The sequence below is a fragment of the Phacochoerus africanus genome, chromosome 2 (genome assembly GCF_016906955.1).
Source record: "Phacochoerus africanus isolate WHEZ1 chromosome 2, ROS_Pafr_v1, whole genome shotgun sequence".
Classification (NCBI taxonomy): Eukaryota; Metazoa; Chordata; class Mammalia; order Artiodactyla; family Suidae; genus Phacochoerus; species Phacochoerus africanus.
In genome coordinates, this window is record NC_062545.1 from 232,137,125 (window position 1) to 232,152,221 (window position 15,097).

Below are 15,097 nucleotides of genomic sequence, written 5' to 3' on the forward strand. Positions count from 1 at the left end.
TTCATTTTTCCCACTGTATTTTCTTATATCATGCCGTGTTGGTAAATTCATGTTATTTGTATTTTGATGAATTTTTTTTATTTATTAACATTGAGCTTACAACTTATAATAAATTATGTTTTGGTCAAACATACAATCTTAGACTAAGTTGAAAATGAAGGTGAGCCAACAATCATAGTTGGATTCTCTGTTATGTACATTTTTATAATTGTTTTTCTTAGTATGACATTGAAGAATGAAATATACTTAACTCATTAAAATGAATATTTGAATATTTCAATTTATTTTTTTGATCTTTTCTTTTAGGAGACGTGGCCTTGAAGAATCTCGAAATTAAAGAAAATGCCTTGGTATGTTTTGACTATAAAATTTTTGTTATATTACTGCAATTAGCAATATAGACTTTTTCCTGATTTACTTTGTCATCTTAAATTATGTAAATTTGAGAAAAAAAAATTTTTTTCTTTTTAGGGCCATACCTGTGACACATGGAAGTTCCCAGGCTAGGGGTCCAATTAGAGCTGCAGTTGCCAGCCTATGCCACAGCAACATGGGATCTGAGCCGTGTCTGAAACACACCATGGCTCACGGCAACACCAGATCCTTATCCCACTGTGCTATGCCAGGGATTGAACCTGCATTCCCATGATACCAATCGTGTTCATAACCTGCTGCACTGCAATGGAAACTCCAGGAAAAATTTTTAAAAATAATTTTTGGGAGTTCCCGTCGTGGCGCAGTGGTTAATGAATCCGACTAGGAACCATGAGGTTGCAGGTTCGGTCCCTGCCCTTGCTCACTGGGTTAACGATCCGGCGTTGCCGTGAGCTGTGGTGTAGGTTGCAGATGTGGCTCGGATCCCGTGTTGCTGTGGCTCTGGCGTAGGCCAGTGGCTACAGCTCTGATTCGACCCCTAGCCTGGGAACCTCCCTATGCCACAGGAGCGGCCCAAAGAAATGGCAAAAAGACAAAAAAAAAAAAAAATTTTTTTGTTGGGGTTCCCTGGTTGCCTAGCGATTCAGGATCTAGTGTTGTCACTTCTGTGGCTTTGGTCACTGCTGTGGTGTGGGTTTGATCCCTAGCCCAGGAACTTCTGCAAGCTCTGGTGTGGCCAAAAAATTAAAAAAAATAAATAAGCTAATTGAAAAAAATTGAATTTTGCAAAATGGACTTTTAATCTCTGGAATAGTGCAAACTATAATTTTTCCCATTAAAATATTTCTAAAACCTCTCTCTTCTTATATGGCTTAATTTTATTATTTTTTATTTATTTATTTTTTTGGTCTTTTGCCCTTTTTTTAGGGCCACACCTGCAGCATATGGAGGTTCCCAGGCTAGGGGTCTAATCGGAGCTGTTGCTGCCAGCCTACGCCAGAGCCACAGCAATGCCAGATCCGAGCCACGTCTGCGACCTCCACTACAGCTCATGGCAACACTGGTTCCTTAACCCGCTGAGTGAGGCCAGGAATGGAACCTGCAACCTTATGGTTCTTAGTCGGATTCATTTCTGCTGCGCCATGAGGGGAACTCCATTATATGGCTTAATTTTAGATTAACTTTCCTAATACCGTTTTAATCATTTTTTTAAACCATAGAATTCTTTGCCATTATTTACATTTATAGTATTTTGCAATCATTATCAGTATGTATTTCCAAAACGTTTTAATTACACCAAAGGGAACCCTGTAACCATTAAGAAATAACTCCCTATTCCTCTCCTTACATGCCCTCCTAACCTCTCATCTACTGTCTTTTATGAACTTTGTCTATTCCAGGTACCACATATAAATGGAATTATGTTTGTCATTTTTTGCCTAGTTTATGTGACTTTACATAATTCTTCAAGATTTATGCATGCTGTAGAATGTATTATAAAATCACTCCTTTTTATGGCTGAACAGTATTGTGCTATATGTATATGCCACATTTTGTCCATTTATCTGTTGACGGACACTTGGATTGTTTTCTCTCTTTGGCTGTTGTAAATCATGCTGCCGTGAACATGAGCACATGTGTTTGTTCAAGAGCATCCTTTCAAGGAGTTCCCGTCGTGGCTCAGTGGTTAATGAGTCTGACTAGGAACCATGAGGTTGTGGGTTTGATCCCTGGCCTTGCTCAGTGGGTTAAGGACCTGGTGTTGCCATGAGCTGTGGTGTAGGTTGCAGATGTGGCTCAGATCCCGCGTTGCTGTGGCTCTGGTGTAGGCTGGCGTCTATGGCTCTGATTAGACCCCTAGCCTGGGAACCTCCATATGCCATGGGAGTGGCCCAAGAAATGGCAAAAAAGACCAAAAAAAAAAAAGCATCCTTTCAGTTCCTGTGGGTAAATACCTAGGAATGGTATTGCTGGATTATATGGTAATTTTATGTTTAGCTTTTTTAGGAACTCCCATAACAAATGAACCATTTTATGCAGGCATACTTGGAGATTTTGTAGCTTTGGCTCCGGTCCACTGAAATGAAGTAAATATTGCAATAGAGCAAGTCAGATGAATTTTTTGATTTCCTAGTGCATATAAAAATTCTGTTTACATCGTACTGGATTCTTTCAAGTGTGCAGTAGCATTATGGCTAAAGAAAAAGCAGTGTACATATCTTAATTAAAAATGATGTTGGACCTTAACCCACTGAGCAAGGCCAGGGATGGAAACTGTGTCCTCCTGGATACTAGTCAGATTTGTTTCCGCTGAGCCTCAATGCGAACTCCTATTTCTTAAATTTTAATTTGATTTAATTAAATTTGGCCACTTCATGCAGTGGCTTAATGTGGGATCTCAGTTCCCAGACCAGGGATTGAACCTGGGCTGCAGCAGTGAAAGTGCCAAATCCTAACCACTAGACCACCAGGGAACTCCCCAGAGAAGAAATTTTTGTAAATTACATTTATTTTACATTACATTAATTGTATTTGTCCCATGCACTTAAAAAATTTTCAAAACGTATACCTGTACAATGTAAACTCCATGAGAGTAGGGCTTTACCTCCACCAATTATGAAACTACTTAGAATTTAGTAGGTACTCAGTGAACATTTTCTGGCTCAAGGGTTATAAAATTCAAGATGAACAAAAAGTATAAAGTAAAGGTAATTTTCCCCTCTATCTCTCCAGATACCCAGTTTCTATCCAGAGAGGCAATTACCATTTTACCAATTTCTTTTGTATTTTTCTAGAGATATTATAAGCCTAAGAGTGTGTGTGTGTGTGTGTGTAGACCCTATAATTAACCTTTTTTATTCCTTCAAATGTTAACAACTTATATGTATTTCCTAATACCTTATCTTTTTTATCTATATGTACATATTTTTGGGGTCATTTGGGGGTCACACTAATTTTTGGTGTGTATCTGTGTGTGTGTATATATATGTATATATATATAGGGGGTCATTTCACACTAATTTTTGGAAAATTCTCTCTTCTTAAAGATGGTATAGTTTCCTTGAATGAGAATCTCCTCAAATGTATCTGACCAGTTATTGGGGGTATTTAAGGTACCAGGATTTTGTGATTTTAAACATTTTTGCAATAAATGCTCTTGTATGGTGATCCTCACTCATGTATGGGCAGATAATAACCTAGGAATGGAATTGCTGGCTCAAAATGTAAATGTATTTAAAATTTTAATGAATATCGGCAAATTTCCTTCCAAAGACATTATATCAATTTATACTTCCATCAACAATGGATAAGGGCACCATTTTCCTTCATGCTAGCCAACACAATTGTCAGATTTTAAGATTGTTAGGAACTTAGAGCTAAAAAATGATATCACATTGTAACTTTTATGTTCTTTCTTTAAATATGAATGAAATAAAATATATTGTTAATCATTAAAAAAAAAATGATGCTGGAGTTCCCATCATGGCTCAGCAGTAACAAACCCAACTAAGATCCATGAGGACATGGGTTCAGTCCCTGGCCTCACTCAGTGGGTCAGTAATCCAGCATTGCCATGAGCCATAATGTAGGTCGCAGATATGGCTTGGGTCCTGCATTGCTATGGCTGTGGTGTAGGCCAGCAGCTACAGCTCCAGTTTGACCCCTAGCCTAGGAACTTCCATATGACGCAGGTGCATCCCTAAGAAGATAAATAATAATAATAATAACGCTGTTGGGAAGTTCCCGTTATGGCTTAGCCATAACTAATCTGACTAGTATCCAAGAGGATGTGGGTTCAGTCCCTGGCCTTACCAGGTCAGTTAAGAAACTGGCATTGCCATGAACTGAGTGTAGATCGCAGATGCGGCTTGTATCCTGCATTGCTGTGGCTGTGGTGTAGGCCAGCAGCTGCAGCTCCAATTCAACCCCTAGCCTGGGAGCCTCCATGTGCCGTGAGGGTGGCCCTAAAAAAAAATGCTATTGGGAAAACTGTGTTGATAGATTTGCTTAACAGAGAATTGCCACAAACCTTCAGTTAAACCATCCCTCAGTACCTGGAAATCCCAATAAAACAAAGCAGAATAAAATGAGGTATTCCTGTATTCCCACCAGCAATGTATGATGGTTCTACTTTCTCCACATCATCCTTAACAACATTATTTTATTTTATTTTTGATAATAGCTGTCCTATTGGGTATGAAGTGGTATATCATTTTTTTTTTTCAGCATTTCTCTAAAGACTGGTGAGGTTGAGTATCTTTTCTTGGGCATATTGGCCATTTTTTATATGTTGTTTGGAAAAATGTGTTGAAAATCATTGCTGATTTTTTTAAATCTTTTTTTTAGAGTTGTGGTTCTTTGTATATTCTGTAAATTTCTCCTTATATGATTTGCAAATGCTCCCCCCATTTCTGAGGGTTGCCCTATGCCTCTGTTAACAGTGTTATTATGTACAACATTTTTTATGCAAACAATTTTTAATTTTGATGAAATTAAATTCATATTTTTTTGTTGTCATTGTCTGTGCCTTTGGTGTGATATCCAAAAAGTCATTGCTAAATATAATGTCCAGAAGGTTTTAACCTTTTGTTTTCTTCTAAGTGTTTTAGTTTTAGTTCTTAGGTTAGGTTTTTGGTTCATTTTGAGTTAATTTTTGTATATGGTATTAGGGTCCAACTTCATTCTTTTGCAAGTGGATATCCAGTTTTCCCAGCACCATTTATTAAAAAAAGTTGTCCTTTCTCTGTTGAATGAGGAGAATTTTTTTTGAGGATATTTTTTGCAAAATGGAATTGAATCTCCTTACAGATACAAACTGATAGTGGAATTTCCCACTCCCCACCTCTCCCCGCCTTTCTCAGACACTATAAAAGCTGCAGTGATTCTGGTGTGGGTAACTTAGATGGTCAATATAGAATATAGAACCTATCTTCTATTTTAAGATGATCAGTCTCTGAATTTTATGGATTTGAGGATAGTATTACAATAATGTATTTACAAATTTAAATAACTGTTGAAGATAAAGAGAAGATGTAGGTTAATTTAAATCATTGAAGTAATTTTGAGAAGAGAAAATAGTCATCTTTATATGTACTAATATTTTACATAAATATTTTTTGTAGAGTCAACTGGATGTACCATTTAAAATTAAAGTTGGCCATATAGGTAAGCTATCTTTCTTATTTGAATGTCCTCCTTGTTGGACATGCAACCAGAATAATATGTTTAGTATCTCTATAATATTAGTAATGTTTCTGACCATAAATTAAAATAATCACGTGTTTTTATCTAGTTAGAGCTTATTTGTGTAACTTAAAAATATTGTGTGGTCCATATATCCCTTGTTCAATACCTGTGAAATTACACATCTTATTAGATGCTAAAATGAGAGCCAAAGCATTAAATCTAATAGTACGATTGTCTCAGTTTCTTAAGTTTCTGACTAGTTACATTGCTATATTCCAATTAGCTATGGATTTGTAGTATAAGGAGTAGGGTCTGGATCAACCAGGCAGTGTGGCTAGGAAACCAGTCAGAATCCCAGTTTCTGCTGTAGTTTTCTTGTTTTCCAGGAAATACTGTGCTATTTTGCTTGTTTTATATTTCCAGTTTTTATAGTTTACCTTTTATATGTATGGTTCAGCAGAAATTGATTTTAGTATCTTTTAACATGTTTAAATAAAGACATGTATATTCGGTTTCTTATTTTGGCTTATCGCTTTAACTTTTATAGTTTAAACTTTATTAGTCTAAGTATTTGTGTAGGATGATCGTATTATTTGTGACTTGGAAGTATTTTTGTTATATAGATAATTTGTTTAGTAGAATTCATATAATGTTATTGCAAATGCATTGGGGAACAAGGTATTCTGAAAGGTTATGTAAATTATGTGATGATGTCTCCACAATTTTGTGCACTTACAGTTGGTGTTAGACGATATGCCGGAGAAAGTTTTTATCATTTGCATGGCTGAGACTCAAATTCTGTGCCCCCCCCCCCCCCCCCCCCCGGCCCCACAACTTAAAGATTGTTTAATATAAATAAGAGGGGAATAATGTCAGTCATTATTTTCCACCTCATATATTTATTTTTGCAGGTTTTCATGATTGTTTATATGTGAACATTTGAACTTCTTGTAATTGTGGTATATGTATAATTTTATATTTTGTTTTTTAAGTTAACATCTAATAAAGACTTCTCATAATCCACATTGATTTGATTTTATAAAGTAGTGTAATAATCTAGTGAATGCATATTTGGACATTATAAAGTAATTCAGCACTTCTGTTGGTACAAAAGTATTAGAGTAAACACTTTCATACAGCTTTTGAAAATATTCCTGAAGTCAGTGGGTTTTATAACAGTGATTTGTATGTCACTGTATATAAATTTAACATTAATTCAATAAAAATAAAAAAAAACCCATAAGGACAGTAGATAGACCTGCTTTTATTTAGAGCCTATCTTTGTTCCTTTCTCTTTTCTTTCCAGACTATATTTAAAAGTGATAATAATTTTCAGTGTTAATATAAGGTAGCAGAAAGTACACTGCATTAAATACCTAATACATAAGATAATCTTGAGAATCTTTTAAGGTGTTGTTTGCCTATCTCTATCATAGTACTTGCCATTCTTTTATTTTTTACTTTTTTGCTTTTTGGGTCTGTACCTGCGGCTTATGGAGGGTCCCAAGCTAGGAGTCAAGTTGGAGCTACAGCTGCTGGCCTGCACCACAGCCACAGCAACATCAGATCTGAGCCATGTCTGTGACCTACACCACACACAGCTCACAGCAACACCAGATCCTTAACCCACTGAGTGAGGCCAGGGATCAAACCCGCAACCTCATGGTTCCTAGTCATATTCGTTTCTGCTGCGCTACAACGAGAACTCCCTGCACATGCTATTCTTTAATATCATTATTTATTTTTCTTCTAGACAATATGTTTTTTGGGAAATAGATTTAATTTCTAAATTTAATTTTAATTTTATTATATCCTCACATAGTACAATACTTGGTATATAGTAGGAACACAGTTTGTTGAATGGAAGCATACAAGTTTCCAAATGAATTGTACAGTAGTAAAACAAGTTTTATAAGAACGTATTGTCCCCTTGCCATTAATGGGTGTTGTTAATCTTAGTGATCTTTCAAAGTTTTCCTCATTTAGCATGCAGAATTATGTGTATATCAAATATAAGTACTCAGATATTTTCAAAGTAGTTGTTTTCATGTGGAAGATTTTTGAACTTACCTTGGTTTATATTTTTTCTGAATTTTCCAAATTTTCTATAAAAAGCCTGTACTTCATAAGGAGAGGAAAAAACAGGTTGGCTTAAAAAAAAAAAAAAAGGGCTTAGTAGTGAAAAATTCTCCATTGTTAGTTTCATATGTGTTTCTTTGAATACTTAATGTTATTATGTTGTTGTTCTCGGTCCTTCTAATCACTTTTTAAATTATTAATGTATGTGTTTATATGTGTGTGAGCAGTCTGCTTGGTACATTTATAAGTAAACTGTCAAATTTCTCACATTTTTTCCCCCAGTTTGCTCATTTCAGTTTGGTAATATTTTGGACAGTATGGAAATTTGAAATGGTCACTATCTTTTCTCATTTTAAAACTTAGAAAGTTATTCCTCTTTTAGAAATCAGATAACATATTTTTTTTTTCTCTGGATTGATTTAGTATTATGGAATCTTTATCTCAATTTGGGGTTTTTTAAAACAAGGATTTTGGTTGGAGTTCCTATTGTGGCTCAGCGGTTAACCAGCCCAACTAGTTAGTATGCATGAGGACGTGGGTTCGATCCCTGGCCTTGCTCATTTGGTTAAGGATCAGGCATTGCTGTGTGCTGTGGTGTAGGTTGCAGATGTGGCTCAGATCCCATATTGCTGTGGCTGTGGTGTAAGCTGGCAGCTACAGCTCCCATTTGACCCCTAGCCTGGGATATGCCATGAGTTTGGCCCTAAAAATACAAAAAAAATAAAACATGGATTTTGAGGTTATGTAATTAGGTATGTATAAGTATGTATTACTAATCAGTTAATGCAATAATGGTGTATTTAATCTTTTTCCTTCTCCAACCATGACAACTATTTCTAAATCTAGAGGTTGGTACTTTCTAAAAAATTTTAAAATATTTAAAAAACTCTTTATCATAGAAATTTTCAAAGTATATAAAACTAGAAATAATGGTATAATGAGCCTCTTACATAGTACTTTTTAGGTCAAGAAATATAATGTTTTTTAAAATACTCTGCTATTGGGTTATAGTAAAATATTTTCATTAATTTGAATAATTTTCTAATATTACCCAGGATCCTTGATTGTTAGTGTAGAAATTTGAGTACATACATTTGATAATCATATTTAGAAATATGCTCTCTCTATGTACACACACATATATAAAATGTCTCTATATAAAAATGCACTTATGTAATGTATATAATCTGCCTTTTTAAAGTATAAGAAAAATACTTTTAGGGATTTAGAGTAAGAATTGGGAAAATCAAAATTATAATATCAAGAATTATTGATTAGTGGAAGGAAGACTATTGGTATGTTTGTTGTTCAGATCACCATATATAGAAAATTATAATATTCAGAATAAGGTTTAGTAAATATTTCAACAACCCTAATACAAATAATTTTATTTATTTATTGTTTTGCTTTTTAGGGCTGCACCTGCAGCATGTGGAAGTTCCCAGGCCAAGGGTTGAATCAGAACTATAGCTGTCGGCCTATGCCATAGACACAGCAACCCAAGATCCCAGCTGTGCCTGCGACTTACATGACAGCTCACAGCAAGGCCAGATCCCACACCCACTGATCAAGCCCAGGGATCAAACCCACATCCTCACGGACACTAGTCAGATTCATTTCTGCTGTGCCCCAGCAGGAACTCCCACAAAGAAATTTAAATCGTTACAACAAAGGCTTGTTATTTTTGGTTGTAAAATAGCTTTTTGTAAAGTTAATGAGTTCATAAAGTCAAAGGCTATTTTCATCTCTTTTAAAGCCTGATGGAAAATAGGCTGATAGTAAATCTTGGTTGAATGAATAATGTTTTTTGTCTTTTTTTCATGTAGGTAGTCTTAATCTTAAAATTCCATGGAAAAACCTTTATACTCAACCAGTTGAAGCTGTATTAGAAGACATTTATTTACTCATAGTGCCTTCTTCTAGTAAGTCAAATTTAAACAGTATCGTTTAAGTCACTGTATTTGTGCATGGGAAGTTATTTTTGATATATTCAAATAATTTTGGTGAATTTTTTGATTTTTTTTTCTTTTTTTTGGTCTTCTGTCCTTTTAAGGGCCGCACTTGTGGTATATGGAGGTTCCTGGGCTAGGGGTCTAATCGGAGTTGTTGCTGCCGGCATAGGGCAGAGCCATAGCAACGGCAGATCCAAGCTGCATCTGCGACCTACACCATAGCTCATGGCAATGCCGAATTCTTAACCCACTGAGGGATCGAACCTGCAAACTCATGGTTCCTAGTCGGATTTGTTTCTGCTGTGCCATGATGGGAACTCCTGAGATTTTTTTAATACTTAAATTTGTCTTTTATAATTCAGGATAAATTGGTTTCTACTCTACATTTTTGCAGATTTTGATTATTTACCAGGATATTTTTTGAAATGAGTGTATTTAAATTTAAGGTAATTAAGATTCTCCCTTTTTATACTTCCTGTAGGAATAAAATATGATCCTTTAAAAGAAGCAAAACAACTCTTGGAAGCAAAGCGACAGGAACTGAAAAGAATAGAAGAAGCAAAACAAAAAGTAGCTGATCAAGGTAAAGAAAACAGATAAGAATAGTAATAAGAGAAATGGAAAAGACCAAAATATTTATCACATTTGAATATTACTTTCTTCTGGAGGCACTGACATTACTTAAAAAATATGACAGAATCTTACTACATGAGGAATTTTAGTGTGGTTTGTATATTTTATCATGTTTACAGAAATTTTGCCTTATAGAAATTTACCTTAGTGCAAATAATATTACTGGCTTATTAGAAGGGTAAAGTTAGTTTTTAATGATAGTAATTCATTTCATCAAGTATATTTTCTTACCTTTTTTTCTTTTTCTTTTCCACTTGTATCAGTTCTTCACTTTTTGGAGCTACTTTGTCCCTTGATAATTTTTCCCAAATCTTATTATCCTCTGGCTTCATATTCTTTCCTATTCGGCCTATACCAAAATGGCCCAATACTTCACCCTCCTTCTTTTGTCAGTGATAGAGCTGTCCTGCTGAAAAGCTAAACCCTTTCCACCTAAGCTGGTGATGGTAATGGTGTTACCTTCAATATCTACCTTTTATATTCTCTTCACTACTTGCGGTGAATTTTTCTTCTTGGCATGTAAATATACTGTAGCCTCTCATATATTTAAACATAAAGTCATCTTCCTGACCTCATCATCTGCTTATCTTTTGTTCCTCTGTCCTTTGTTTGACAGCTAAGCATCTTAAAAGAAATATGTGTGTACTGATCTGCCTTTGCCACGCACTTATTATTTTTTCAATAAAATCCTGGAGTTTTCATTGTGGCTCAGTGGTAATGAACCTGGGTACTATTCATGAGGGTTTGATACTGTTCAGTGGGTTTGATCCTTATCCCTGCTCAGTGGGTTAAGAATCCAGCATTGCCATGAGCTATGGTGTAGGTTGAAGACATGGCTTGGATCTGGCATTGCTGTGGCTGTGGTGTAGGCCCACAGCTACAGCTCCCAATCAGCCTCTATCCTGGGATCCTCCATATGCCATGAGTGTGAGCCTAAAAAAAAATAAATAAAATCCAATAATAAACAACTTTACCAGTTGACAAATAGGTAAAAAACACTAGAGGAGATGTAGCACAATTCCTGACAACAGTTCTGGCAAAACATATAATTATGTTTTCTTCTCTGTTTAAGTTCTTTGATATCCTGTGTAGTCATTCATCCCTATGCCCATCCTCTTTCTTTAAGAAAAATGTTGTTGTTGTTGTGGCATACACATCCTCTGGCAACCACAGTTCTGCTTCTTGTCTCTGATTTTGACTGTTCTGAGTACTCATGCAAGTAGAATCATACAGTGTTTGTGTTTTTTGAGTGGTTTATTTTCCTTAGTGTTATGTCTTCTTCATGGTACATCCATGTTGTAACATGTCAAAATTTGCTTTTTTAAGGTTGAATAATAATCCATTTTCTGTATATACCACCTTTTGCTTATCTATTCATCCCTCAGTGCAGTGGACACTTTGGTTGCTTCTATGCTTTTGCTTTAGCCATCGTGAATAATGCTGCTGTGAATATAGGTGATCATATGTTCCTTTGAGAGACTGCTTTTAATTCTTTAGTGTATAAACCCCAAAGTAGAATTGCTGGATAATATGGTAATTATACTATATTTTTTGTTTTTTGAAGAATACTGTAATGTTTTCTACAGGGACTTGTGCCATTTTACATTCCCATGAACAGTGCACAAGGGTTCTAGTTCCTTCACATCCTCACCAACCTTTGTTATTTTGTGTTTTTTTGAGAGTGGGGTCCTAATAGGATGAAGTGGTATCTCATACAGTTTTGATTTACATTTCTGTAAAGATTACTATTTCAGCATCTTTTCCTGTGTTTATTGACTGTTTGTGTGTCATCTTTGGAGAAATGTCTGTTCAAGTCTTTTGACCATCATTTAATTGGGTTATTTTTTGTTGTTGAATGATGGGAGTTCTTTATATAACTGGATGTTAATTCACTATTGGATATATGATTTGCAGGTTCTCTCCCATTTTCTGGGTAGCCTCTTTACTCTGTTGATAGTGCTTTATGATGCACAAAATCTTAAAATTTGCATGAAATCAAGTTTGTTTACTTTTTCTTTTGTTGCCTGTGCCTTTGGTGTCATGTTCAAGAACTCATTGTCAAATCCAGTGTCATGTAGCTTCTGCTCTGTGTTTTCTTCTAAAAGTTTTATAGTTTCGGGTCTTACATTTAAATATTTTATTCATTTCGAGTTAGTTTTTATGTAGTTAGATAAGGGTCCAGCTTCATTCTCTTGCAAGTGGGTATTTGAACATCTAGTTTTCCTTGCATTGTTTTATTTAAAATATTGTCCTTTTCACACTGAACAGTCTTGGTACCCTTGTTAAGAGACAAATCAATGTTTCCAATGAGAAATCTGTTCATAATCTTATTAAGCACCCCTTATATGTGATGAGTAGCTTCTTTGTTGCTGCCCTTAAGATTCTCTGCTTTATTTTTGGTTTTGAGTATTCAATTTTAATGTGTGTCACTGTGGGTCTTTTTGAATTCTGCTTACTTAGAGTTCCTTGAAATTTTTCAATGTGTATAACCATCTCTTTCTTCACATTTGGGAAGTTATTAGCCATTATTTCTTTATTATATCACCTTTTTAATCTCAGTTCTCCTCATGGGACTCTCACAATGCATACGTTAGTCTTCTTGTTGGTGTCCCATTAGTCCCTTAGGCTCTGTTCACCTTTCTTCAATTTCTTTTTCTCTTCCTCAGACTCAGTATTTCATTAGAAACTGGAACTTGAATCTAATAGTAGGGAATCTGTCGAAATTAGATTCTCCCTCTTCCTCATGGTTTTTATTCATTATTATTTTTGTTTATTATTTTTATTTTGATCACTGTGGGATGACTCTGTGTCAAGGATCAGCCTGATGTGTAAACTTAAGGTCTTTCAGGTCTTTTCTGATCCTGTGCCTTTCCCTGAACACGTGTGGTCACACTTTAATTTTCTGTATATATGCAGTTGCTTTTGAATGTCGTAATCCTTAATGTTGTGCTGTCAAAGGGGGCAGAAGAGAAAAATGAACAGGCCAGAAAAAGGGGGCATTGGTTCTTTGGGTCTGCTCTACCTGACTTCAGCTAGAGGATGAAGGGCTTGCAGCCGTGGGGGAAGGTGCAACAGCAGTGGCCACCCTTCTCTTTGTGCCTCTGATCAGAAGCAGCAGTCAGCAATTAGAGTACAGATAGCTAAATATTTGGAGGACAGGGTTGTTTCTGCCTACCTTGGCTCTGGCAGGTTGTGTGCAAGCTATTCCAGGAATAACTGCACAGCTGCCTGCCATGAACCTGAGGGTGGGGGATGGATAGTTGCTACTGTGCAGAGAGCTGAAATTGATGTAAATTAACTGCAGTTTACTTTTCAAGCCTTCCTCTAGAAGTTGCAAGGCTGCAGTAGACTCCGAGGTTCCAAAATATATACATTTGACAGATTCTGCCTGTTCAGTTGTTTAGATGGACAATCAGATTTCTGGTGTTTTCTACACTGTCACTTTTCCCAGAATCTTCCTCTTACCCATTCCTCTCTTTCCTAAGTTTCTCAGGCTTTTTCCTTTTAAAAATTATTTTTATTTTGTTAAGTTAGTACATATACTTGATATATACATATACAGTAGCTTTATAGTACATATACGTAGTTTTAAAAGTTATGTAATAGTATAGGACCGATAATTTAAAAAAATGTGTTTCCTAGCTTAGCCCCTCAGCCTACTTCTCATAGATCTCCTTTCAGGTTTTTAAGGTTTTTTTTTGTGTGTGTGTATACCTTCATATTGCCACACAAGATGAGATGATTACACTTCTGTTACTTTTTAAAATTTAAGTAGAGGTGATTTACAGTGTTTCTTCAATTTCTATTGTACAGCATACATATATGTACATTCTTTTTTTTTTTTTTTAATACTCTTTCCCATCATGTTCTAACCCACATGTAGCTGGACGTAGTTCTAACCATTAATATAAACAGTGAATATTGATATAACTAAAATATGGCATAACTATATTGGGAAGATAGAAAAAGGGAAATCAAGTAGTAGAAATATACTGTACAGTAGGACTTCTTTCTATTACTTGATTTATTATGTTTATACATCATTTATATATATAGGTTTTCTTTTATGGATTATGATGATTGACCCCCTTTTCCATCTTTCCAGTATAGTTATGTCACATATTTGGTTATATCAGATATTCATTGTTTATATTGTGGCTACACGTAAATGTTTACTACTAGGTCAAATAGTATATTTGACTTGAATTATACATATTTTCTGACACTATTAATTGGTTGACAGTAGTAGTTGGATATGGGTGTTAAGGTTTATAGACTTTTTACTTAATATGTCTGATTTTGGTATGATGAATTTTCCTGTATCTTCACATACATGGTCTCAGAGTATGGAGCCTGTTAGGTTTATTGTCCCCAAAATAAACAATTGCTTTTCACTAGTGTAGGAATTGGATAATTGCTTACCATGTGGGCTGGGGAGGAAGAGCACCTAGAAGCCTAATTGCTCATTACACAGACTTTCAACCATTGATTGTATTATCACCCTCTTCCTCCGCCTGGTTACCTCTTTGCCATTTATATTTTCTAAGTATTCCAGTTCTTAAATCTTCCCAGGATTTTTTTTTTTTTAAAACTCATCTTGTATTTTATTGCCATCTCCATCTTTGGGCATTTAGGATTGAATTTCTTCCTCTGTCGTGTTGTCTAATACTATCTGCTTTCCAGCTTCTAAATTTTTGAGGCTACCTTTTATTCTTTTTGTACATTTTTTTCTTTTGATCTTAGGAATTTATCCATTTTCCCCCTTTTCATTTGCCTTTATGTGGTTTTATTGAGGAATGGAGAAGTAGATGCAGCTCATGTTTAATCAGAAGTCCCTTCTGGAGTTCCCGTCATGGCGCAGTGGTTAACGA

General features: G+C 35.3%; 1 protein-coding gene across 4 annotated transcripts in view; it reads left to right on the forward strand.

Annotated features, from left to right (window-relative positions):
- VPS13A (vacuolar protein sorting 13 homolog A) overlaps positions 1–15,097 on the forward strand; it is a 272,751-nt gene that overhangs the window by 29,541 nt on the left and 228,113 nt on the right. For 3 of the 4 annotated variants that reach the window (XM_047767800.1, XM_047767802.1, XM_047767803.1), the window contains exons 2-5: positions 307–350; positions 5,499–5,541; positions 9,468–9,563; positions 10,075–10,176. In XM_047767800.1, coding sequence (XP_047623756.1) covers positions 307–350; positions 5,499–5,541; positions 9,468–9,563; positions 10,075–10,176 — 285 coding nt within the window. The remainder of the gene's footprint in view (positions 1–306; positions 351–5,498; positions 5,542–9,467; positions 9,564–10,074; positions 10,177–15,097) is intronic. The other variant, XM_047767801.1, reaches the window with a different exon arrangement.